Below are 27,393 nucleotides of genomic sequence, written 5' to 3'. Positions count from 1 at the left end.
GGGTCTCTGGGAGGTGGAAAACAGTGTTGTTGCTTTTTTTATAACTATTTGATTTTTCTTACACTAGGTGCACTACAACCATGAAAGGTGAAAAGTAAATCTTAAAAAAAGATAGCTTCACGTAGCCTAGAAGATAACAAAACTAAAATTGTAAGAATAACAATGATAGTGATAAGTTAAAGGGTTATCTAGCCCATATATACTACCAAGGAAGATCACTAATGATCTTTACCTGGTATTGCTCATATCGATTAAAAAAAAAAAAAAAACAAAACTCAGAATAACCTCTTCCACTAGGGAGAAATTCTGTATATAAATCAAGTAACATATTTACATATAGTAAATTAGATCTTACACCAAATCTAAATCTCACCCACAGGTCAAGCACTTGGTATAGAAGTTAGTTGGAAGGCTAAGTTTCCTGGGTATACAAGAATACCTGAGCATACCCTTTAGGAGCACCATTTTGACTTATCTAAAAGCCATGTAATTGCTCCTGTTTCTTAAACAGGCAACACTCAACAGTTACCTTGTATTTTTGTTATGACTTAGGGTTTATATACATCACTGATATATGTCGTATGTTGTCAAATACACAGTGTCCTACTGTACTGAATATAAGGCTGTTTGTCCTGACATTAAATATTGATGGAACTACTGTGCTTTTAGTTAAGTTTGTTTTTAAGTTTCTCTTCCCCTTTACTGCAGTCAGGCTAGCATTGTCTCTAGGTACTTGGTAATAGCAATTCTTCCCCCTTTCAATTTGTAGCTCATTTCACCAGGGCTTCAAAACCAGATCATTGAGTTTGTTTGCAGCATAGAATAACAACAAACAGGCTGACACTAAGGGAGAAAGAAGCCACCCTTAAATAATTACAAGAGTTTTAGCATATAAGCTAAAAGAAATGAGCAAAAAGACATTTACTGTATCATGGATAAGTGAATACTGAAAAGCTGGATTTCAAATAGAAATGTCTGATTATATTTCAACTGATTCAAAAATACTGACTGATCATCAAATTCCATATATAATACTGGAGAAGTTTCACGTCCATTGAGAACAATAATTTCACTGCCTTGAGTCTTTCTTCAAAACTTCAAGTGATCCTCACTTGATTTATTCTTGCTCAAGAAAAAAAACAAAACAAAAACAAAAAAACCTAGCTAGTCCCAAAGAATACTGGTGAGATCAGGTCTGGCTAGTCGACTACCTTCTGTCCCTCATAAAAGCAAAGAGCTTCTAAGGACAAGAGACGTTAAGAACAGAGACGTGACGGCAACGCACTGCCTTTCCTGTCCAGAAATGGCACTCCTCTGGTTCCACAAACATTTATTTATTTAATAAAAGTTTACTGAGCACCCACCGTATGCAAGGCTTTGTGCTAGGTGCTACGATTTTTGAAATGACAAAATTATTTGTACGTGTAGGATCTGAGCTAGTCCTTGATAGTGTTCCTGATTTGAGAGAGACAGAATGCCCCCACGGGGTTTAATTAGGAAGCTAACAGCATGGACGAGGTCTGCTTTCCCTCCTTCTATCAGCCCAGCACAAACTTTTGTCTTTCTCAAACCAGCCATAAGTCAAAAGAAATAAGGCACATTTAAAAAAAAAAGTTCCCCCCTTTAATTGACCAAAGTAAAGCCATGACATTTCATTTGGTAACCTGCTCAGAATTATAAAAATCATTCCATTCGGCCCAGCCCATACTGCCCAGGGCAAAACTTCCAGACAATACTAATCCCATCGTGCTCTGTTCTTATAAACTGCATATTTAAAAAACGTCTTCAGCGTCCTAAACGTGACGCGTTCAGTGCGAAGCGTATCAGAGCTGGCTGTAACATTTATGTCCGTGACAAGCCTCGATTATCCAGGTCCTTTACCTGCAACATAAGGATGTCATTTTAATATTTATGATCAGGTCAACTTTGGAGAGCTTCTCTACTGAGTTGGGTTCTGCTGCCTGGTGTGGTTTTGTGACAAAACGAACACAGGTTTGAGACTAGCTACTCTCTGCTTAGCCTTTAGGAGTACCTCTCAAGAGTAGAATAAATGGTCTACCTGCCAAATGTATCAGGGGTTGTCAATCTTTTCTTATATAAGAGATATAACACATTTCTGTGTAACTCTATGCCATAAATTCTTCAGGGGGGAAAAGAAAATGTAGTGTACACACACACACACACACACACACACACACACACACACACACACACACACACACACTTTTCTCCCCTCCAAGCCTGATAATTACTAAAACAGATCAAGTACAGCCCCAACTGGAAAAATAACACTGTAACCACAGCCAAAATGACAGCAGACTAGGTGTCTACTCTCTAACAACAATCTAAAATAAAAATATTAACATTCTGAGTTGCAAACTACTTTTCTGACATTAGAGAAGTCCCTGTATTAGGGGAGCCTGAGCGGCTCAGTCGGTTAAGCATCCGACTCTTAATTTCGGCTCAGTCATGATCTCATGGTTCATGAGTTCGAGCCCCATGCCAGGCTCTGTGCTGATGGCACAGAGCCTGCTTGGGATTCTCTCTCTCTCTGCCACCCTCCCACTCACATGCTCTTTCAAAATAAAAAAACTTAAAAAAATAAAGTCCCTATATTACAAATATGTGGCCCATTCTTAAGCACTAGAACCAATCTGCAAACATGAGAACTGCTTTCTCAGTGTAGCACCTGCTCACCTTATATATCCTGACTAGCCAATGTTCTGTGGTATATGCTTCCTCCAGGACATCAAGTTCAAAGTCTTTATTCCCAATCTCAGCATTCCGGACACGGTCAAAGCCTGGTGGGCGCTCTAGAATAGAACAAAAAAAAAAAAAAAAAAAAAAAAAAAAAAGAGAGAGAGAGAGAGAGAGAGAAACACTTCTTTCTACAGTGCTGATTTCCTAAGGAAAGAGTAAATCAATCTGATAAATCATCTACCAAATGGAATGTTATTTCTCAGCCTGTAGTTTGTGTAGAGAGTAGGACCTATACAAAAAGACATCAGGTAGTAAGCACAGATCAAGTGTTACCTTGACTCAAGTCCTCTCCAAGTTAATGCTTGGCAAATTCATGGAGGCTATCTCTTTTAAGAGATGGGAGGCTGACTTCCCAGCCCCTCCTTTCCTGGGGATGCTACCCAGAGGCCTCTGTGTTACACTAGTAACCCATCGATGGATCAGAGAAGAACCTATCAGAAGTCAAAGGCCTGCCTCTCTCTAAAAAAAAAAGTAAACTAAAAAAAATTTTTGTAATGTTTATTTCTGAGAGACGGTGGAGGGAGGGGCAGAGAGAGAGGGAGACACAGAATCTGAAGCAGGCTCCAGGCTCTGAGCCACCAGCACAGAGCCCGACATGGGGCTCGAACTCACAAACTGTGAGATCATGACCTGAGCTGAAGTCAGATGCTCAACCAACTGAGCCACCCAGGCACCCCATAAAACTAAATTTAAAAAATTTTAAAAAAAGGGAGGGAGGCACCTGGGTGGCTCAGTCGGTTGAGTGTCAGCTGGACAGCATGGAGCTGCTTGGAATTCTCTCTCTCTCTCCTCTTCTGCCCCCACCTCAACCACACATGCATGCATTCTCTGTCTCCCTCTCTCAAAAAAAAAAAAAACCAAAAAACCAAAAAACAAAAAGAAATCAAAGACCAGAATCCACTTCAGGAATTGTCCCTAGTGCAGAAACAAGAAATTAAAGTCAGAAGGAAAGACTTAACCTAATCAGATTAGTCTCCATGTATTTATTTAAGGAAATGAAAAGTCCTTTATATCACTGTATCCCCCTTCATTCCTCTCTCCTCTTTTAATGAGAGGCAATAAAATGTAATGGGTAAAAGTACAGAATTTAGAGCAAGACCGCCCGAGTTTAACCTAACTCTGCCACTAGTCAGTTACGTGACATTGGGCAGGTAAGTAACTTATTTGTACCTGAAATTCCTCATACATAAAATTGAAATAATATTAGTATCTATGTTTTGAGTTGTAGTGAAGATCATATGAGTTCATAGATGTAAAGCACTTGGAGCAATGCCTGGTATCTGAAAAAACTGTATGTGTTAGCTATCACGGTTCTTACTGTGTTATTAATGTTATAAATCACTCACTGGCTTCTGTGTAGACCTGTCCAAAGCGGTAGTAACACATCTTGTACATAAGGCAGTTGAGCAGCACTGGAGAACCTTCACGGTCCACACGGAATTCCCCAGTTGGAGTATAATAATCATGCTCCTTAATATGTTTGCCTGTGTCGGTGCTCCCTCCAATGCGGACCATCCACAGAAACTTATTGATATCTAGAAAAAAGAAAGAGAATTGCTGTGTCACAAAGGCTGCTGGAGCTAAATCACCTAATGAAAAGCTACCATTTCTTTCCTTGTTTTTTTTTTTTTTAACTGAAGCATAGTTAACATACAATATTAGTTTAAGGGGTACAACATAATGACATGACATTTGAAAAAGCCACTATTTCTAAGAAAATCCCTCATTTTTAAATGGGAAATAGTACCATTTAAGTCTAATTTTTAAAAACATGAAACACAATGTGGCAGCAAAACTTTTCCCTCCAAATTTACAACTCTTCCTGTAGATTATTCCTGAAATCCTGTGCTATTGGTCCAGAGTTAAGTCACAAAGATAGTATTCCCAGGTATGAGCTGGGCTGAGCTGTCCAATATAGGAGCTCTATACACTAGCCACCTGTAGCTACTGACACTTGAAAGGTGGCTAGTCCAAATTAAGACGTGCTGGAAATATAAAGTACATACTAGACTTGTAAGACTTAGTCCAAAAACAAAACAAAGGAAGTAAAATATAAGGAACTCATATGTCTTAATAACAAAACCCCAGGGCAGCCTGGGTGGCTCAGTAGGTTAAGCCTCTGACTTTGGCTATGATCTCATCGTTTGTGGGTTCGAGCCCCACATCGGGCTGACAGCACAGAGCCTGCTTGGGATTCTCTCTCTCTCTCTCTCTCTCTCTCAATCTCTCTCTCTCTTTCTCTCTCCTCTCCCTGCCCTTCCCTGACTCATGCTTTCTCTCTCTCTCAAGATAAATAAGCTTTAAAAAAAAAGGATTTAAAAAAAAGTAACAAAACCCCCAAATAATCTGATTAAAAATGGGCAAAGGACCTGAATAGACATTTTTCCAAGGATATTCAAATGGTCAACACGTACATGAAAAAGTGCTCAACATTACTAATCATTAGGGAAATACAACTCAACACCATAACGAGATATCACCTAACACCTAATTATCATAAACCAAGACATAACAAATGCTGGCAAGGATGTGGAAAAATGGGAAACCTTATATCCCCCTGGTAGGCATGTAAATTGGCAGTGGTATGTAGCCACTACATAAAACAGTATGGAGGTTGCTCAAAAATTTAAAAATACAACCACCATATTATCCACCAATCCCACTTCTGGGTATATATCTGAAAGAATGAAATTACTATCTCAAAGAGATAACTGCACCCCCATGTTCACTGTACTTTACTTATAATAGCCAAGACCCGGAAACAACCTAAGTGTCCACTGATGGATGAATGGGTAAAGAAAATGTTATATCTATATATCTAGATACACACACACACACACCACATATATAAAATGGAATACCATTCAGCCATTGGAAAAAAAGAAAAAAAGGAAATTCAGCCATTTGCAACAACAGAGATGGACCTTAAGAGCATTATGCTAAGTGAAATAAGTCAGACAGTGAAAAACAGATACTGTATGATCTCACTCTATGTGGAATCTAAAAAAACAAACTCAGAAACAGAAATCAGAATTGTGGTTGCCACAGGCAGGGGATGATACGGTAATTTCCTTAATCTCACACAAAAAAAATTACAGTATGTTCCAAATAATGACATTTATTTTTATGCCAGCATTAAACACACTTCTGTGCACATTAGTAGGCGATAAAAGGTCAACTGACTGAAAGTGGTTACTTAACAACGGTTAGTGCTAAGACCTCAAGAAATTATCCCTTTCTACCACATATATGTGTACAATGATACATATAAAAATACATATACACATAGACATACATACACAAATGCTTTTCTATAGGATTTGGCTATATTGTGACTATTAGAAAACCTATAAATAATTACACACAAATAGTGCTGGTGTGATTGTGAAAGTTCAAGTCTGTGAACACATGTCCCTGCTCTCATCATTCCTCCTCTGCTGTACAAGACACACAAGAAAACCAATCTTCTTACTTTATACTTGGCACATTACACGTACTATATACATATAATCTAAAATTTAAACATCTTTACAAGCAGGCATATATTCAAAGAAAACTAAGATAGAAATAAGAGGTAGTTAGTAACTGCAGGAAAAGAAAAGATATTCGAGGAAAGACTGTAACCATGGTATACTGGTTGACTCAACAATGAATATTTACATAGTCAGGACTTTGAAAACACTTTATCTGGATTTAACCAAAAACTAAAAATTAACTCTACTAAGGAGAATCAAGAGGAAAAGGAGGGAGTGAGAAAAGGTAAAAAGAATGAAATTTCTTATCTACAATTATAAATTGATATAGCATATATAAAATGCTCAATGAATAGAATACACATATTTTTAAAATATGAACATAAGTACTAGAAGAAACAACTAGAGAAATAATTGCCTCTGGAAACTTGTATCATAAGGGAGTTTAAGTTTAGGGACAGGGTACTCCCTACCATTTTTTTGTTATAAACCCTCAAAAGAATTTAATATGTTAAAGTATATAAAGTATTGCTTTAATTTCTTAAAAGTTTTTGTTAAGGCAGCAAACCATGTTTTGATGATTCTTCTAAAAATAGAATTTTGCTAACAATCACAGGGAACATGGTAACATATACCATACATACATACATATATATATGTATATATAACATAACATATGCCATACATATACATACATATATATATATATACATATATATATATATATATCTCAAATATGAAACATTTTAAGCTGGCAGATGAATCTATGGCTTAAACCCACTAAAAATGCTAATTCTAAAGTTCATTTTCAGATGCCTTATGTTTTTTTCCACACTGTATTTTACCTGTTATTATTTTTTATTTGATTTACCTATACTGTAAAATGATGGCCACAATAGGTTCGGCTAAGCTTTATGTTCTTTGTTTCCTGGTTGTAAGCAACTCCTAGGTCTTTAGACAACTATACCATGCCATATCTAAATGAGACTTATTTACATTTACCTCCTAGTTGTTGCCAAAAAAAAACAAAACAAAACAACCCCTAACGTTACAAATACTGAGGAACTTCCCTAACCAAGAAAATATGTTGAGATCAGTAAAAAGACAGAAAAATAGGACAGTCGTCTAGTTTTCTTAGAATCTATGACTATAGTTAGAAATAGAATCAAGTACATACCATCAGAGGAATACCCAGTAAGGCCTCCAAAAATGACCAGCACATAGCTGACATCAAGCTCCCTCATGATCTCATAGGCTTTTTCTTCTGTGGATGCCATTGCCTAGAAAAATAAATGCACATTTCTCAAAGCAAAAAATTCCAAGTCATGTGATCCCTCAGAGAGAAATATTTCCCACTAGATCCCATGAGCCAAATACTCATATAATCCCTTCACTTTACCTGTCCTACTCGAGAAATATGAGTATTATTCCATGTGTTATTGTCCACTAAAATTGTCCGATTTGCCATAGCCGTAATCTGGTAACCATAATCCCACCATGACATGACCTTTGCATCCTGAAAGAATGGGAAATGAAAATAAGTTGCTCGCTGCCTCCAAAAATCAAATACAAGAGAAAAACAGGAAGGGCATCCTATAGTATAGTAAGTGAAGGACTTCCTACAAAGAAAATAATTCTTGGCACTTGGTACTACATTTACATATAATCGTGAAATCTCAGTGTAAATTATACAATCTAACACTCCCAATACTTTCATCTCAGATCACCTTATATAAACAAGCATAATAGGATGGCAGGTGTAGGGGGACTGTGTGATATTTCCAAATAAACATTCTGGTGTCATCAGATAATTATATTAAATGATCTTTCACAATTCACAAAAAGCAGTTATTATAAAAATGGGAGGGAATACAAACCACAGGATATGACGCACCAGGATTAAGAAATTCTTACAGCTTAACTCCTTAAGAGTCTAACTCAGAAGTGCTACTCCCAATAGCTACTGCAAAGAAAATCACTTCAGATTCTCAAAAGCTTTAATTTTTTTTTTTTTTCAACGTTTATTTATTTTTGGGACAGAGAGAGACAGAGCATGAACGGGGGAGGGGCAGAGAGAGAGGGAGACACAGAATCGGAAACAGGCTCCAGGCTCCGAGCCATCGGCCCAGAGCCTGACGTGGGGCACGAACCCACGGACCGCGAGATCGTGACCTGGCTGAAATCGGACGCTTAACCGACTGCGCCACCCAGGCGCCCCCAGATTCTCAAAAGCTTTAAACCAAAATGTTAAAAGTGCTTATCATTCGGTGATCACTTTATGGAAACTATCTTTTTTCATGTTTCTAACTTTCTGATTTCTTTTATAATTGGGATGGTCCACCTCATGATAAAATCACCACAGTGTCAGAGTGTAGATGATTATCAGTAAGGATACAAAAGAAATCCTGAATTGAATGAAGGCTGACTTTCAAGGCTCATTCAGCACGAGGGTTCTATAGTTCCAATTTCTCCAAGCTTTCCACCCATCTAAAAGCTGTATGATTCACTATCAGAGCAAATGTCCCCAACTTCACCCGACTCCTCAATCCCACTCCCCACCAAATTTTTACCTCTGGAGTATTGTGACGGAGCCAATAGTATGCTTCTCGAAAGTCATCAAAAATGATCCTACTGCCATCCCCACCACGGGCAGACAGCACGATGGAGGGAGAAGAGTAGGCCTCACTGGTCACCCAGGTTGAATGAAAGGTGTAGGTGATGAGAAAGAAAGCCATGACCAATATCATCCCACTTGCCACCTAAACAAGAAAACTGTGTTGTAAATTAAATTTACACAACTCAGAACAGCTTCTTACACACAATGATACAGATGAAATGAATCCAAATGAGTCAAGACCTGTATGAGTTCACCCACTATGATAGCACTCTACTCCCTCACACACACACACACACACACACACACACACACACACACACACATTTTCCCAAGCCTGTTCTTAGTGTTGCTTAATTCTCACTTCATTCTTAATAGGGTAGGTAGAATCCTGTTGCTTCTTGCTCTTTTTGTCTGGACGACTTATGTCCAGATTCTTCATGTAAGTGGACAGCACCTGGGAGACTCCAATGCCAGAAAGGATGCACATTACAGGTGCCAACACTAGCATGAGACGCACCTAAAAGAGACAGAAAGCAAAAACACAGTTCAATCAGTGTTTTACAAAATTAAAGACTTCAACCTGGTAGTAGATCGTGACATCAATTCAGCGGTTTTCAACAAACATGATTTCTTAGTAAAAAATAACAGAATATGAGAAAATATTTGATACATCTACAATGGAAGTATACACTTCTTAAAGCTGTTTTTCAGTTACATGCGTATATATGAAAGCGTCCTGAATAATAATGCTATGTTAAAGAATGTTTTTAACGATGGTTTGAAATTTAAAAAAAAAAAAAAGCATAACAAACACTGTCTTACTACAATTTATAAAATCTTTCCTCTTTCAACAATCTAATACTTGGCAATCTTCCCAGAACGTTAAGGAAAAAACATCAACTCCTTTCTTAAGACACTGAGAAAGAGAGACAAAGAAAGCTGCCCATGGTCACTTTATCCAACAGAGTATATGTGTCTCTCCCTAACACAAGATTATGAATCCCAGAAAGCTGGGCCCCACCACCAGAATGTATGAGTGCACGATACATCCCTGGGAAGGATCAGCACCAGTGAGCAGCTTTACAACTCAGTTCCTCAAATGCTCCAAGGAAAGCATGTGCACAATCATTACATTCTGAATCCTGCCATGCACCTCAGAGTCAGGGGTGGAAATGTTGCTAGGACTGAGAGCATTCCTCACCATGACAGCTGAAAAGTACATGCTGGTCACACCATACATGATGATGAAAATCCGGGCATCAGACAGGTTGCTAAAGCAGTAATAGAGACCAACTACAAAAGTAAAAGTAAAAAGAAGCAGGCAGCTAAAATAAATAATCATAGATATGTGCAAATACATTTATTTACTATAGAACTCTTTAAAACATCAAAAAGTCAGAACGACTTAAATATCCAACATTAAAGATGTAGTTTTTATAGCGTATTTATATAATAGAATACATCAATTAAAATATTGCTGCAGGATATTATGGCTATTTGCCATCTTCTTTACACATCTCTGTACTTAAAAAATTTAAAAATAATACATTTAAATGTTACATCTCTAAAATAATACTAAATAACAGAAATTATGATTCTTTGTAAAATGAAAAAAATTGGGGAAAAACAGTATCATCCTGAGGGCACCTGGGTGGCTCAGTAAGTTAAGTGGCAGATTTAGGCTCAGGTCATGATCTCACGGTTCATGAGTTTGAGACCCACATCAGGTTCTGTGCTGAGAGTTCAGAGCCTGGAGCCTGCTTTGGATTCTGTCTCTCTCTCTCTCTCTCTGCCTCTCCCCTGGTCACTCTCTCTCTGTCTCTCAAAAAAAAAAATGAGAAAACGTTAAAAAAAAATAAACAGTATTATCCGATTTTTGTTCAATAAATAACTGGATGAGGGGGTGCCTGGCTGCCTCAGAAGAGCATGTGACACTTGATCTCCGGGTCATGAGTTTGAGCCCCAGGTTCGGTGTAGAGGTTACTAAAAAAAAAAATTTTAAATAAAAAAATTTTAAAAAGACTAAAATAAATAAATGAATAAATAACAGGATGAATATACATCAATATATTAACAATAGCAATAGATGTTTGGTGAGAACTCCCCAATTTTTTTTTAACTTGTCTGTATTTTTTACAATAGACAACAACTTACTTTCATGAGGGATAAAAACCATAGAAGCTGTTTTATTAAAAAAATAAAAAAGGAAACACCCCACCACCAGTAAATTCAAAAACATTTCTGTATTGGCTAGAAGGTAAGTAACTGAGGCTTTACAACCAGCCATGCCTATTCTCAAACTTTAGTACTGCCAAGAAGATAGATAAATGGGGAAGAGTCAGGGATGGGGGATGGGAGAAAGGTACACTGAAAGTACTCAAAAACAAAAACAAAAGCCTGAATACAAATTTGAGTTGAATTTTAACTTATAATACAAATGAACAGAAAACTGTGAGGCTCTGAACTTGCCAGCATCTCCAACTGTTCAACTTCTGACTTCTACTCTGCTTCAAATATTAGAAAAATGTGCTTAGCCATCCTTTGTACTGCATAGGGTAAAGAGGCAAAAAACAAAAACAACAACAAAGTACAAGGATGAGGGTAATTTACTTATTTTGAATCAAATGGTGATTCTTACAAAGAAAGCCACTTCAGAACACAAAGTAGACAGACCTGGAAACATGAAGACCAGAAGCTGTAGGTCAAAATAGTATGAGGACCAGGTCGTGGGCTGATGCTCAGACACAGAAGCAATGATGGGGATGTTGTTCTTAGCATAAGAAGGATCCAGCAGTGAGTAGAAACGCCCAGTCCAGGGAGATATTTTTCCTGGCAGCAAAGAAGCAACAAATATTTCACAATCACACTTGAAACAAAATAACATCTTATCCTAATTAATCACAATTTCCTATTTTCATAAGAGTCTCTAAGACAGAAAAGGACTAAGTTTTTGTTAAAATACCATCAATAGTTTGAGAATCTCACTCTTTGCTTTCAAACTTGAGAGTACTTTTGTCAGCCCAGCCGGCAGAATAAAGTCAGGCTGTACATAAAGTCAGAGATGGGAGGCAAAAGTGTTTCCTGTGAAGGTTTTAGGGTCAAATCTGGCCAAACCAAGGTCAGCTCTAGAAACAAAGCTACTACATCCTCCAGTGCTGCTCTGAAATAGACCACACAGACAGACCTAGGCAGAATCCAATCAGCCTCTGAGAAGGACAAATGGGAAAAACAAAGGAAAAAAATGTGGCATGCTAAACAGCCGTGAGTTAGTGCATATGGGCTTAGACAGGCCATGTTTGTAAGGAATGGCCAGCAGTGTTATGATTTCTCTTACCCTACCAGTAGGAAAGAAAAGGAAAAAAAAAAGAAAAATTAGCAAGGCAAGATCCAGTTCTTTCAACAAAGTGTGATGTTGCTAACATTAAGAACTACTCTAGGGGCACCTGGGTGGTTCAGTCGGTTGAGCGTCCGACTTCGGCTCAGGTCATGATCTCGAGGTCTGCAAGTTCAAGCCCCGCAAGTTCGAGCCCGGCGTCGGGCTCTGTGCTGACAGCTCGGAGCCTGGGGCCTGCTTCGGATTCTGTGTCTCCCTCTCTCTCTGCCCCTCCCCCACTCATGCTCTGTCTCTTTCTGTCAAAAATAAATAAACATTAAAAAAAAAAAAGAGCTACTCTAACAAGACATTCTTAACTATGCAGAATCCAAACACTGGGGCTGACAAGTGGACTGAATTGAAGAAGTAGGACTTTATACTCTTAGGAGAAAAAGAATGAATCTTTCTGTGGTCAAGAAATAACCCCTATTTTTGAAGTTCATTATGTGTCCATATCCATTTACAAAAGCTGTGGGCCTTCCCTACCTGTCAGCATGAGGAGCGCTCCCACGGTGAGAAGGACAAAGCCTACCAGGGAGATGACACTTCGGAAAAGAACTTCAAACTGCTGTGGATTCAACTTGCTGCGCAGATAATCCACAAAGGCATGGATCTGGCAGAGACCAAAGACCCCAAAAGCTGCCATGTGCTCTGACGAAAGGACGGGCTGTAGGTAAAAGCATAGATATGACAATGCTGGAAAGCAATGAGTCCAACCTAGACCTGAATTATCCTGACCCAGTTCAGACCAAACAAAGGCTCAAATGAGTTTTGAGGCCTCCAAGGAATTAGGTAGGGCCAATGGAGGAGAGGGACTAATTTCACCTACCACATTTTCCAAACAGTATTTGGAGTCCTATAAATCATACCTTACTCTATCTTGCAAATACCATTTCCTCCCAATCTGCCAAACTGAAATCCATCACTCCCCTCTATGTTCCACGCACTTTCGCTCTTTCATTACTTATAAATTCTTTGCTTAGACCAGTGGTTCTCAAACTCTAGTGAGTACCACAATCATGGAGAGGGCGAAGAAGAAAGGGTGTTAAGACACAGATTGCTGAGCTCTACCCCTTAGAGTTTGATTCAGTGGGTCTCTGATGAAGCCCCGGAACTTGCTGTTTTTGAATAAAAAAAATTTGTTGGAGTTTATTTGGTTCCTCACAATACTTAACTTTATTATTATTTTTGTAATCTCTACACCCAACGTGGGCCTCGAACTCACAACCCCAAGATCAAGAGTCGCATGCTCTACCAACAGAGTCTGATAGCTGTCCCCAGAATTTGTATTTTTAACAAATTCCTGATGCTGCTGCTGGTCGGCGAATTACATTTCCAGAACTGCTATACTACAGAATATAGACAGCTGCATGTACTTCCTTCCCCACAAGACTGTAACTTCCTTAAGGACAAGAATCATATTTTTAATTTTTACATTTCCCAGTGATTAGCGAATTGCATATAGCAGGTGATCAGTAAAGAAAATACAAGCTGACCTCTGAATAAGTCCTCCATTTCCATAAGAATTTTATATGAGAAATCAAACACACCACATTATTCTCTGACTTTATAATTATCTCTTAACCCTATGGGAAATGGGGTTAAAAGTTTGTACTTTGAGGAGCACCTGGGTGGCTCAGTTACGTGGCAGACTTAGGCTCAGGTCATGATCTCACAGTTTGTGAGTTTAAGCCCCACATCAGGCTCTGTGCTGATAGCTTAGAGCCTGGAACCTGCTTTAGATTGTCTCCCTCTCTCTGCCCCTCCCCTGCTCACACTTGCCCACTCGCTGCTAGTGTTCTCTCTCTCTTCCCCTCCCCCAAAATAAATAAACATTTAAAAAACTGAAAAAATAAAAACGTTTGTACTTTGCTTCCTAAAGGACTTTCACATAGATCCCATCAAGAAGTTCAGGGGTCATTACTATTAAATGGACTCATTAGCATTAAAAAGGACTGGAAATAACTTTGCATTCATATCAACTCAGCTCAAAATATCCCTCCTTCCGACAAACCTAAGCCAAATTAAGAGTCATTAAATTCAAACTTTATGGAGCAAATATTAACACACCCCTGGAAGCAGACTTTAATGACCAGTGATGCTGTTACTTCAGTTAACACAACGGTCCAAGGTAAATCAAGCTACTTGGAGCTGTTTAAAGAAGTTGAAGAAGCTAACAACTCTATTCAGTCTAGGGCTCACCTGGAAACCCACAAAGGAGATCTGCATGGAAAGAATGGTGCCCAGGCAGTAAACAGTACAGTAGGCCACATAGATCCGGTGGGAGAAGCGTCCTGTGAGCATCAGCACCAGTACATGGAGAGGGATCAAGTTGATCAAGAACACATAGCCTCCCCAGGAAGAGACCTAGGACAGGATAAAAAAGAAGAGCTCCTCTGAGCGCTCCTCCTCAGGCCACCACTTACGATATTACCTGTGATCTTTTCAAAGAACATCCCTTTACAGTAACTATAAGCTTTATTTATGACAAGTGGCCTCAAGAGTTTAAATAAATGATTTCTTTAAGTAGAAAAATCAAAGTCACCCCTATTACTGTAACTCAATCCCCTATTCCCTATGCCTCCTACCATCATGATAACAAAAGCAGCAACACCCAACTCTCAGGGTTCATCTACATGTAATCTATTGTAATGTCATGTGGACAATTTAGGGATTCGTAGGAAACGTGAGCAGGTGGAAGCAGTTAAGGGAAGAAGTCTAAGTGACTATGTAAGATTGAACAGGAAAAAAATCCATTAGAAAAGAAAAGGAAAAATTTTAAAGGAACACAGCAGAAAATGTGGCCAACCAATATGTATCCACGGGTCATATGGTATCTGAAGAACTTTAGAAATTAAAAACATTGCCTCTATCTTGCTGTTACACAACGGATGGCCACACCTGCCTTGGATTAGGCTTTGTATGGATATAAGAGAAAATAAAGACTTCTAGCCTCCAATCCACGGTCTCAAAGCCCAAGAGCTATTTCCAATTTGTATCAGTCCCAATAAGGACACTCGTGGAATACAGGAGTGAAGAGTTACCATGTAGAAATAAGCAAGGGCACACTTGGCAGCCCAATAGATGGAACCAGTCTTTACTGCTTTGATCCACATGTAGTAGGTGAGGAGCATGCAGAAGATGGCAATCCCTGCAGAAAGAACAGAAAAAAATTCAATAAAAGGCCATGCTTGCGTAATATTTAAGAATACTACTCTGGAACAGACTTCCTGGATTCATATCTCAAACCTACTGTGCATTAACAGTGCAATTATTTTACCTCTTATTGTCTCGGGTTCCTATAAAAATGAGGCCATAATAGTATCTATTTCATAAAAGTGTTAAAGGACTTAGAACAATACCTAGTATAAAACAAATATTATTACTATTCCTTCCAGGCACTAAATTCCTTGCTAGTGTAGAGTCCTAAAGATATTCCACATTATTATGCACCATCCACCCTCTGCATCTTACCACAGGCCAGTCCTTATGCCCTGACTGCCCCTCTCCTTAATATGTGCCTAATGAGGGGCGCCTGGGTGGTTCAGTTGGTCGAGCATCTGACTCTTGATTTCAGCTCCAGTCATGGTCTCATGGTTTGTGAGATCGAGCCCCACATCAGGTTCTGCACTGACAGCATGGAGCCTGCTCCTCCTACACTCACGCACGTGCGCTCCCTCTCAAAATAAATAAATATAAAAAATAAATATATATGCCTAATGAAGTCCAAACCTCAATGCCTAGTGCAACCTCAACTACTTCCAAAGTCTTCCCTGATCTCCAGATCTGAATTAACCTCTCCTTTCACACTCCAAAGTACTTTATTCATACTTCTCTAGTGACACATAATACTACCTACCTGTTATGAGTTATAGGTCTGTATTTATCTTCCTTAATAGATTATGGGCCAACATAATTTTATTCATTATTGGTCACTGTAATTCCTTAAATATGAGCCAAAATTATCTTATTCATTATCTATAATACCTAACATTGTGTTTTCCCAACAACATTCAATAAATATAGGCTGAATTGACACAGTCAACAAAAGTCATTATAGCTTTAAGAACATTAATTTCTCAGCATGCCTGGCTGTCTCAGTTGGTAGAGCATGCAACTCTTGATCTCAGGGTTGTGGGTTCGATCCGCACCTTGGGTATACAGATTACTTAAAAATAAAATCTTAAAAAAAAAACGATATCCATTTTTCTTATCTAGGAAAATAATGCAAATAATTACAATGTTAAAATAATAGTACCATTCAACACTAAACTAACTCTGCTTTTATCAGTCCAGAGAAGAGATAAAGCCCTTATAAAAGGAAATTACCTTTCTGAAGGGGATGACAGAGAGAGATTATAAACTTGTCTGAGGTCCCTTCCAGCCCATTTCTAATCTTCTCACCCAGATACCATTTTTGCTAGTGCTAAACATCAGATCTGAACTCAGATTTTACTGCACTTCCTGAATGTCTATGGAACAATGAGATGAATTTATCATCTTTGGCATTTTAAGTCTTACCTTCATTATCATAGGAGCCAGCCACAGATCGGGAGATGTACCCAGGAACTACAGCAATCATGGCGGCAGCAAGAAGCCCAGCCCCTGCATCCTGGAAGAAAAGAGGGGTAACAGGAAGTTAACACTATTCACTCACAAGAGAGAAGAGAGGATCCACTAGTCCTTCTGCTTATACTGGGCCCAGAACACAGTCCAACACTTTCCAAGGTAGACGTGATGCTAGAAATGCTAGAAATGTTCACAGCACGAGAAAGCTAAAGACTTCACAACCAATTCCCCAGGATGATACCACATCTGAAACTGAATACATATATGCTAAGGACAGACAAATTATGTAAGCTGTCAGACATCAGACACTGCCCCAGAATGGGCTGTTTGGCTGGAGCATTCCCAGGTTTATGAGTCCCTGCCCCTAACAATACCTGCATACTGCCAGGACAGTCACACCTCTAAAAGCTATGCAAGGATGATCAAAAGGAAGACAATTATTATTTAAGCTAAAAAGCCAAAAGGTGATCATCTGTCTGGACTAAAGATGCCAGGAACTTGATAATAAAGCTGGAATATCACAAAGCAATCTGTGAGGTCAGGAGAGAGAAACAACGAAATATAATCACACTCCAAAAGAGTAGGGACTTGTCTATTGATAAGAATCAAATTTGGAACAAGGGCAGCAAGGAGAAGGATGAAAAGATTTCCAAACTAAACTCAAGAGTCCCAAAACCTCCTACTAGTTTATCACCTCTCAGGTATCTCCCTGACACCGCAGCCACAAACTAAGAATAGCATCCAAGGAGCCAGATCAGCAAGGCAGAACCCTAGAAAAAGAGAGCCATTATGGAATCTACTCCAAAAGTGATTTAATAATTTTTTTAATTTTTTTTTATTTATTTTTGAGAGAGAGAGGCAGAGCATGAGTGGGGGAGGGACAGAGAGAGAGGGAGACACAGAATCCAAAAGCAGCTCCAGAATCCGAGCTGTTGGCACAGCTGTTGGCAGGGCGTGAACTCACAAACTGTGAGATCGTGACCTGAGCCGAAGCTGGACACCCAACTGACTGAGCCACGCAGGCGCCCCAATAATTTTTAAATAGGGGCACCTGGGAGGCTCAGTCAGTTAAACACCTGACTCTTGATTTCAGCTCAGGTCATGATCTCATGGTCATGAGATGCAGCATCAGGCTCTGCACTGGGTGTGGCGCCTACTTAAGATTCTCTCTCTCCCTCTGCCCCTCTCCAGCTCGCATGTGCATGTGCACATGCACATGCATGCTCACTCTCCAAAAACAAAAAAAAAATTTTTAAATATATGTTTAAAGAATCAACAAATAATTGCTAAATGTCCATTTCCAGTAGGAAGAATGAACCATTCTGGAATACTTCCTATAGTTATTTTTCCTCTCCCTTAGGTTGTGAGGATTTCAAAATCTAAAGCTCACATTTTATACTTTAAACATTTTTTTTTATCTTATGTAGAAATTTATATTTGACCTTCAAATGTTCTCTTATAGGACAATCGGTTGCTAATAATAAGAAACCACATATTCTAGAAACGGGCTGGAGTGAACCCAGTAATTCAGCCTAGCAAAAGCTATCTGTAGCCTCTGGCTCCCTGCCCTTCTATGGCTATCAGACCCCCACCCTTTAGCATCTACTAGAGAGGTTCAACAACATTCATTCCCAAGCCTATCACCCCAAATCCTTCACCTTGAGCTCTTTGGTAAGGTGGTACGTGACGATGGTGGTGAAGGAAGAGAAGAGAGGGGCCAGGAACACACAGACATTCCGAATGTCGATGGTGATGTGGAAAAAATGGAGTACATGGTAGATTGCAGCAGACGTGATCATTAAGCCTGTAACAGGAAGAAGAAACTCCATTAGGTTATCTTGGTAAGACCAAGAACTTAAGGGAAAGAGAAAGAGAATCAAAGTATCAATCAAGTGATAACGTAACATAGGTCCTGACAAACTACCAGAAACACTAATATAGCAACTGCAGTAAGCTTATTAAATTTCTCTTCTTAGGATTCAATCCGAAGTCCAGAATTTATGAAAAACCTCCCATCCCCATCTCCCACACATATTCTCCTGTATACAGAAGATCCACTTTTAGGAACTGGTAATTAGAATGAAATTATAATTGTCACAAAAAATGCAGACATTAGAAATAAGAGAAACTGTTCTATGACATACAAATACCTTATTTCTGTTCTTTTTTTTTTTTTTTTTTTTTTTAAAGAAAACCCTGTTCCTCTCACCTGGATAAATTGTTCCTCCAATGATTCGTCCCAAAGGATACCAGGCTCGGTCATCAAACCAATTATGAAATTTATAAAATCCCTCCTCAGCCAGGAACCGGGTAGTCCGATAATTAAAGTACCTATAGCAAGAAAGAAATGATCTGTATCTCCTCCTCTTCAAACTCAAATAACTATACCAATTTGCAGAGAATCTTATTCCTCAGGTCACACCATCGAGGAACTGATCATTACATCAATCTGTATGATTACAAATCAGTTAGGTACCAAAAATTATGCCAACTATGAAAATCATTTTACATTACCATACGTCCCCTCATTTCTAGCTCCACACGTCTCAACTAAAGCATTGCTTGTCTTGAAAGGAAATGCAACCGGAGCCTAACTCAAGTAGGATACTTCACCAGCCTGGCAATTAGTAGGTATTAGCACCAGTCAGAGAATTCAAGCACCCACAGACAGAACAGCTGAGATGTGGACATCAGTAAATCTGGCTCTTTTCAACAAAAAGGAACATACAAAGATTTCAATAGCACACAGAAGGACACACGGATAACTTCAAGTGATGAGCATCTCTAGAGATGTTGGTGTAACACTATACGCATGTCACAGTTTAATCCACTCAGTAACACAAACTTCTTAATGAGTGTTTAAACTTAACAACAAATTCTACTCATGTTGTTTAAAATAGTTCTGAATGCCACCTACATAATAGCATAAAAATATAAATAGTATAAAAATATTTAAGGAGCACCTGGCTGGCTCAGTCAGTAGAGCATTTGACTCTTATCTCAGGGTTGTAAGTTCGAACCCTATGTTGGATGCAGAGATTACTTAAAAATAAAATCTTTAAAAAAAAAAATGTGACATAAAATGCTTAAGAGTCATACATGGGAAGACACAGTTCTTTAGGTCCAAGCTATGTAACACTTTCTTATTTCTTTTTAAATAAGAAACTTGAGAGAATGACTAACAGACTCATGAAAAGATGCTCAACATCACTCATCATCAGGGAAATGCAAAGCAAAACCACAATGAGATATCACCGTACACTTCTCAGAATGGCTAAAATCAAAAAGACAAGAAATAACAAGTGTTGAGGAGGATGTGGAATAAAAGTAACCCTCATGCACTGCTGGTGGTAATATAAATTGGTACAGCCACTATGGAAAACAGTACAAAGGCTCCTCAAAAAATTAAAAACAAATACTATATGATCTAGTAATTCCTCTCCTGGGTGTTTACCTAAAGAAAATGAAAATATGAATTTGAAAAGATATGCACCGCTATGTTTACTGAAGCATTATCTACAGTAGCCAAGATACAGAAGCAATCTACAAGTCCATTGACAGACGAATGGATAAGGATGATATGGTATACATACACACACACACACACATATACACACACAATGGAATATTATGCAGCCATAAAAAAGGATGAAATCATGCCATTTGCAACAACATGGATGGACCTAGAGGGTATTATGCTAAATGAAATAAGTCAGATTGAGAAAGACAAATATCATATGATTTCGCTCACATGTGAAATCCAAAACAAACAAACAAACAAACAAACAAACATAAAGCAGAATCAGGCCTGCAAATACAGAGAAGAAAATGATGGTTACCAGAGCAGTAGAGGTTGGGGGGATGGGCTAAATGGATGAAGAGTGGGAGATAATGGGTTGCCAATTATGGGATGAATAAGTCACAGGAATAAAAGGCACAGCATAGGGAATATAGTCAATGATATTGTAATAACATTGTGTGGCGACAGATGGTAACCACACTTATGCTGAGCACTGCAAACTTGTCCAATCACTGTACTGTACACCTGAAACTATGTAACATTACATATCAACTACAGGCAAATATAAACTTAATTTAAAAAAGTAGAAAGAAATAAGAAAAAAAGAAAAGGAAAAAATATAAATAAATAAACCAAATTTTTAATTACTAAAGGAAATCATGACTAACCACCTCTCCTGACCATCCCTCTAACCCTATTTCCTCCTTGGTCAGTCAAGTTTTAGCAGCTGAAGTGAGCAGAAGTAGCAGATGGCAGAAATCTCTACCCATCTGTTTGTTGCTGTTGAACGTTATTTTGGTAACTGTCAGAGAAACAATAGAAAGGAGGGTAGCAGGCAGTCAACATGTGTGAAAACTCTGTCCTTTACCTAAGGGAAGGGAAGGGAAGGTGAGGCAGAGGAAGTCTAAGTTAGTGGAAAGAGGTCTGACTGGGGTCACAATCCCTTAGTTTCCTGCTCTGCAAATGGAAGCATCAAATCACAAGATCTCTTCAGTCCTTTCCAGGCCTATGACTACAGACCAGATAGTCTTGCTTTCCCTGACCATCTCACCTTAATGTTTGTTCATCTAGAGAATCTGAGAAGAAGCCTTAACAGACTGGTGATCAAGAAACAAAAAGATTAAGTTTCCTCATTCATGAGAAAAAAACATAAATTCATTTGAGAGACCCCAAAGAAAATATTTGTATGCCTCCAAAGGGCTTTCATACACCTACACAAAATATCAAATTTGCAAATCAACTTTTGAATCAATGCTCCATAAACTGAAATATGCTATGTTTAAAATATTAATGATGCTTGAAGAACCTATGATTCTGGCTTTACTTTAGGCAATACAACAAAATGTCCCCAGTATCCAGAGACAGATAAACCTAGATTCAAATCTTGGCTCCTCCAAATGTGTAACTTGAATAGCCGCTCCCAGGCCTAGTCTCCTCATTTATATAAAGGAGAAAATAGGACCTCCATCTAATAGGGTTGTTAAGGATTTAGAGATGATCTGCAAAACAGTGCTTGAAACAAAATGAATACTCACCTATACCTTTTCTTATCTAATAAACAAAATCCCTAATCAAATTCATGGCTTAAAATGTTCCCCAATGTCTTAGAACTTAACCAGTAGATCCAATTTCTATCATATAAATTGTTAAACAAACAGTCATTAAATCACAAGTTCATGACTTGTGATTTTCTTCTGAGCCTCACACAGGCCCCTTTTCCTCAAAGTGCATCACTGATTGTTCAATAAGCTGAGCAAACAGACTTCTCCTAGCCCGGCCCGGTCTTAACAGGCAGGCACACCAGCAATGCTTCTCATATTTTCTATGAGTTTGAGAGATTTACTTGGTTAATTCCAACAGAAATGTCTCAAAAGAAAGCAATTATCTCTGTAGGAAAACTTGAGGATTTTCCCCCCTAAATATATAGGAAGCACAACCCCATCACTGAGAGCTGATTAGAATTTCACTTGGAAATCCATTGACTTGAATGCTTCCCAAAGCAAATACCAGATCAAGCAAAAGTACTCACGGGTCAAACTCATGGATGACACTTTCAAATCTCAGGACAGCAAAGAGACGAGTAGAGAATGCTGCAAAAATCAGAGAGTTAATACCTTAATGGTAGTGTGCCATGAAAAATACTAGTAGACTGTAGTATTATAGAGATAATAGCACAGCACAGAAGTCACAGGAAATGTAAAACGATCCCTGAATAGGGGTGCCTGCCTGGCTCAGTCAGTATACCATGTGACTCTTGATCTTGGGGTCCTGAGTTCAAGCCTGAGTTCTATCTTGGGGTAGAATTCACTTTAAAAAAAAAAATCCCTGAATAAAGTATTTACCCATTTCTCCTACACAGAAGAAACGAAAGAAGTTCACTCTCCCCTGACAATGACACCTACATTTTCCACACAGGTAGGACACATTTAACTTTCAAGACCTATAACAATGCATTCACCTACTAATACTGCACTCCACTTACATGGTCATCTTTTTTAATCGTTGACTTCCCCTCCCCGGAACTAATTTTTATTCTGGAACAAATTAAGGGGGGTAAGGCAAATCAAGACTATATTTATGACTCACAAAGAGCTAGAAAATCTAAAAAAAAAAAACAAAAACAAAAAAAAAACCAAAAAAAAACAAAACCAAACAAAAAGTAAGTTCTGAAGAGATTTTCAGAAATACTAAAGTAGGCAACTAGTACAGCATGCTTCCCATTCTTTCCCAGATGATCTCTAGCCCTGACTTTTATAATCCTTGTGTTTCTTTTGTCTTCATAAAATCATACTGATGGATAAGAGCAAAAACAACACATTACAATCTACTGAAAAGAACAAGACATTTAAGTAAACCATTCTTGATTTTTTTCTCCTTTCCACCCGCAAAGAGAGGTCCACATGCACACTCACATAACACAGCAGCCATCGACAGAATGAGAAGCTTCAGTAGTGTGTCCTGCTTCTCATAGGACAACCGCAAAAATCCCAGCTTAGTCATCTTGACATCAATGGGAGGCAGCAGATGACACTCAAATAGCTGAAAAGGAAAAGTCAAGACTGTAGGACATCAAACACTTCTAACTTATCTAATTCACTTTCATGTTTTATGGCGGCAAAAAAACCATAAAAGAGACACATGCCAACGAACACACCAAGAGGGTCAGAGCTAATACTCGACACCCAAGCCAATACTAACACCCTAGCCTTGCCTGAAATCTGACCGACTGGCAAGGAAGTAAGCATAAGTCAGGTCCATGTGTCAAGACTCAAAAGGAGTGATCAGACTCTATCACCATAATTCTGCTTCTTACTCCTTCACAGCTAACAAGTACATAATACATAACAAGTACAACTCGCAATAGCGTGGTACAGCAGGAGTAAAGAGCAAACACAGGAATAGAAAAATGTGGTTGGGTGAAGAGATGCAAAGAAAATAGAAAAGATTGGAAATAGAGAAAAAGAAGAAACAGAGAATAAAAGAGCACTCAAGAAAAAGCAGGAATGTATGAAAGAAAGCAGGAAATGGGGAAATGAATACTAAATACAGAGGTGAAAGTAGAAATCAAACTATGACTGAATATGCCCAATATACGGCCCTACATTTCAGCAGCAACTGAATGGCCACGAGCTTCTTTTTGTTCCAAACCCTAATGGTGTTGCAGGGCCAGCTAAAGAGCATGACTGATCACTAACACACAGACAGTGATGCACTCAAGAGGGAGAGAAACACATACACAAATCACTGCACTTTCAATCCCATGTATCACAATGCAACTACTGCTCGGATCTATAGACGCTTCCAGTTGCCTATCTCAAGATAGGCCTGTAATTGACACTGCCGATTTAAGCCAATGATCTCAGAGATAGCTCATGGAAGCAGATGACAATCTAGAGGGAAAAGAAAATAAAATTTCCTACTGAAACAAGAAAAGCTCAGCGGGGGGGGGGGCTAGATTAAAATAAAATGTTGAAGAAGTAGGTTAGCTATTTCTGTTTAAGAAAGTGCTGCCTTCTTAAACCATAAGCTCATCAAGGGCTAAGTTATAAAGAATACAGTAATAAAAGATATGCAACACTGTTCAAGACTGCAGGGAGAGAAAAAGGAACCTTCATGTCTCCTGATCTTTTTCTCAGTATTATTGGAAGAAAAAAGAGGGGGAAAAAAAAAACAAAACACCAGACTAGGTGGAAGGCATAAAGAATCATACATTCCTAGCTCCGACAACATCTTTTCCATAAGTAACTGGCCCAGAGGGGCAGTTTTGCATGTGTTTTTAATTACAACCCCAAAGGAAAACCTCATCTTGCAATCAAGAATAAACACCTAACTCCAGGAAGTCCATAATCCCGCCACATCGCTCAAGTTTGTACTTGTTTTTCTCGAATGCCTGAAACAGAAAAACATAACACCACTACGAGCTGGTATGAGCCACACACCTGGAAGAGTCAGTGGAAGAAATGAGAGTACTAGAACCTCTACCTGCAAGCTGAGTAAAGGAACTGGTAATTTGAGGCAGGACCTCAAGGGAGTTTTCCTAGTGTGCTCTCTGGTCATTTGAGCACATCGCTAAAGCAAATAAGGGCAAAAGACACTTCACTTTAAACACTTAGCATCGGGTCTCCTCCTCAACGGTGCCTGCGAGCTGTGGCATCCGAATCCCATCCTCTTTCTAGTTTTCCAAGACGGAAACTTCCCCATCCCCGTTAGCCCCCACTCTCACACCTGCTCACACTCCTTTGCTCCCCCATCCCACCCCCTTCTTCTGGTCACTCTAGCAGGTCCCAACTCCCTGCCTCCCACCTGCATATAACACCTCTGACACTACCCACCGCGGGACACCCCACCACCTCAGCATCCTGAGAGCCCTCCCCTCCAGAGCTAGTCGCAGGATTCAATCTTTCCCACGCCCTCCAGGCCTAAGCGCACGCCCCATCCCGAACCTTCACATCCTTCCATCCCAGGACGTCTCCACCCCACACCCCACGCCCCCTCCTCTGCAAGGCCCTAGACCCCGCTTCCCACACCCCACCCGCCGCCATTAAAGCCCCACCTCCAGCACTTCGTCCAACCCCACCAACAACCTGGACTGCACCTGCAGCTAATTCTCAAGTTATAGCCTAAGGCCTTCTCACCTGGCCAGCGTTCCTCAGGAATCGGCTGGGCTCCCTCTGCCATCCGTTCAGCGGCGCACCCAACCCTGGCAGCGGCCTGGTCCGCCTCCTGGGCCGCTCCCCATTGGCTGACCAAGGCTCGATACGCCACTTCGAGAGAGCGATAGGATTGTGGAACTGTCTGTCAGGGCTGGAGGCGGGAACAAAGGCGCGCTCCTACTTCTTAACTGGGCAATACAGATATCACTCAGCCGTCAGGGGGCGGGACTTCGTGCTCCTGTAGAGCTGTGATAGACCAGCTCAAGAGAGCGAGAGCGCGGAAAGAACGTGCTCGGAGCAGTTTGGTTGAGAGCCGAGGAGTGACGTGTCGGTCTGCGGACCGCGAAGGAGTCGCGGGGGATGAAGGTGTGGCGGGTTTACCCCAGTCATGTGACCAGAAGCGGAAACTACGCGGAGGAATAAACCGAATCTACAAATCCCAAAAAGCCGGGTTAGAGTAGCTCCCCTCTCGGTTTCCAGGAGATTGTAGAAATTGACCGTCACCAAACATAAGGTTAGAGAAGAGGAGGGAAGAACATTCTACCTATTTTAAATAAACACTCAAACGCTTTCTCGTCCAGACCGTTATATCTTGTACGGGATTTGTCCGACAGTTCGTTCAAGAGCTGTTTTTGACAGCGATAGACGAGAGAGCCCTGCCGATTTCTCGAGGCGTATCCTTTTCTTAAGCCCCCGACTTCGTGAACAAGCATGCCTAGCCCTAAAAGGATCGTGGGGGTTAAATTGGCAGACTCTCCATTGCCAGGCTAGTAAGTCAACCACCGCCGCAGGGGCAGTCCTTGCAAGCAGTAGACAAGCTTTTACCGGAGACCCAGCACGCAGCCTTGCTGTGCTTCGTCGGCTCACCCCTAACCACTTGTGTCTTTTCCCCCTTAACCGCCCTCCCCCTGGGGGGGGGGGGGGGGGGGAGAAATGCCGAGGTAGGTGAGGGCTGGGGAGAGGGAGAAGGGCGAAGTTCAGCAGCCAATCCCGTCCCTTCTCAGACACGCGTGTGTACACACACCCACACACTGCAGTGGGCAAAAGCTACACCAAAGAAAATGGGAGCGTCGGTAACTTCTAAGTCAGTGCCGATGCCACCACGCACTTCTCTTCCTATTTACGCTGTAAATGCAAACCACCAAAGATAAACTGAAAGCATATTTAAATCAGTGCTTCAAAATCATGGGTACTTTTCACAATTCACATGACCAAGCTGACCCTGGGCCGTTATGATTCAACAGCTCTGGGTTTTTTTTGTTTTGGTTTTTTTTTTTTTTTTTTTTTTTTTTTTGCTTTTTTACAATGTGTTCACTGTAATTTTGCTAATGCAAGCAAACTAAAGCTGAACCTGAAGGAATTGCAGAACTTCCAGTAAATGCTTCTTCAAAACAAGAGCTGATTTTTTTTTCTTGTCAAAAAAGAAAAAGGAATTAAAAATAGATTCCTTTGAAGTAAAAAAAAAAAGTTTCAAGAACATAAAATCTTGGTTTTTCATTAATTTTTAAAAAATTGTTGAACATGTATGTTTCTTAAAGGGAATCTCATAAGTTTCCAGGTGGTAAAATTAAGTCAATTTTTTTCCAAAGTCAAAGTATACTACTCAAGAACAAAGTTCAAAATTTAAGCCTATTGTTAGGATGATTCTTTATTGCCAATTGATAGGGAAAGTCTTCTCTGTAAGTAAAATCAAGGTCGGGACAGCAGTCATGGGGGAAATTATAGTTATTGTAAACCCAGATATGATACATAAATTCAGCATATTAATTAATCCTCCTTCCTCCTGCGTTTCTGAACCAAAAGTTTTGAGTTGGTTCTTTCAGAAACACTATTTTTACTATTTCATCAATTGCTTAGAATAAAGCTAGATTTTGCTTGCTTTGTAGGAGTCAGTTCATTCCCGTGAAGCTCTTGGTCTTTCCTGAAGT

General features: G+C 39.6%; 1 protein-coding gene across 1 annotated transcript; it reads right to left on the bottom strand.

The window, feature by feature from the left end:
* Nucleotides 1-1,318: 1,318 nt before the first annotated feature.
* STT3A (STT3 oligosaccharyltransferase complex catalytic subunit A) lies at nucleotides 1,319-25,605 on the bottom strand. The gene is made up of 18 exons (XM_011286425.3): nucleotides 25,448-25,605; nucleotides 23,225-23,351; nucleotides 22,342-22,402; nucleotides 19,002-19,123; nucleotides 18,451-18,596; nucleotides 16,745-16,835; nucleotides 15,268-15,374; nucleotides 14,426-14,590; nucleotides 12,710-12,890; nucleotides 11,524-11,679; nucleotides 10,052-10,143; nucleotides 9,212-9,367; nucleotides 8,804-8,992; nucleotides 7,633-7,749; nucleotides 7,411-7,513; nucleotides 4,107-4,295; nucleotides 2,698-2,813; nucleotides 1,319-1,881 (listed from the first exon to the last, which is right to left on the bottom strand). Exons 2-18 carry the CDS (start codon nucleotides 23,310-23,312, stop codon nucleotides 1,843-1,845), a joined length of 2,118 nt encoding a protein of 705 aa, XP_011284727.1. The 5' UTR covers nucleotides 23,313-23,351; nucleotides 25,448-25,605; the 3' UTR covers nucleotides 1,319-1,842.
* Nucleotides 25,606-27,393: the final 1,788 nt, after the last annotated feature.

This window comes from Felis catus, chromosome D1, assembly GCF_018350175.1.
Source record: "Felis catus isolate Fca126 chromosome D1, F.catus_Fca126_mat1.0, whole genome shotgun sequence".
Taxonomy (NCBI): Eukaryota; Metazoa; Chordata; class Mammalia; order Carnivora; family Felidae; genus Felis; species Felis catus.
This window is presented reverse-complemented; position numbering and strand designations above follow the sequence as displayed.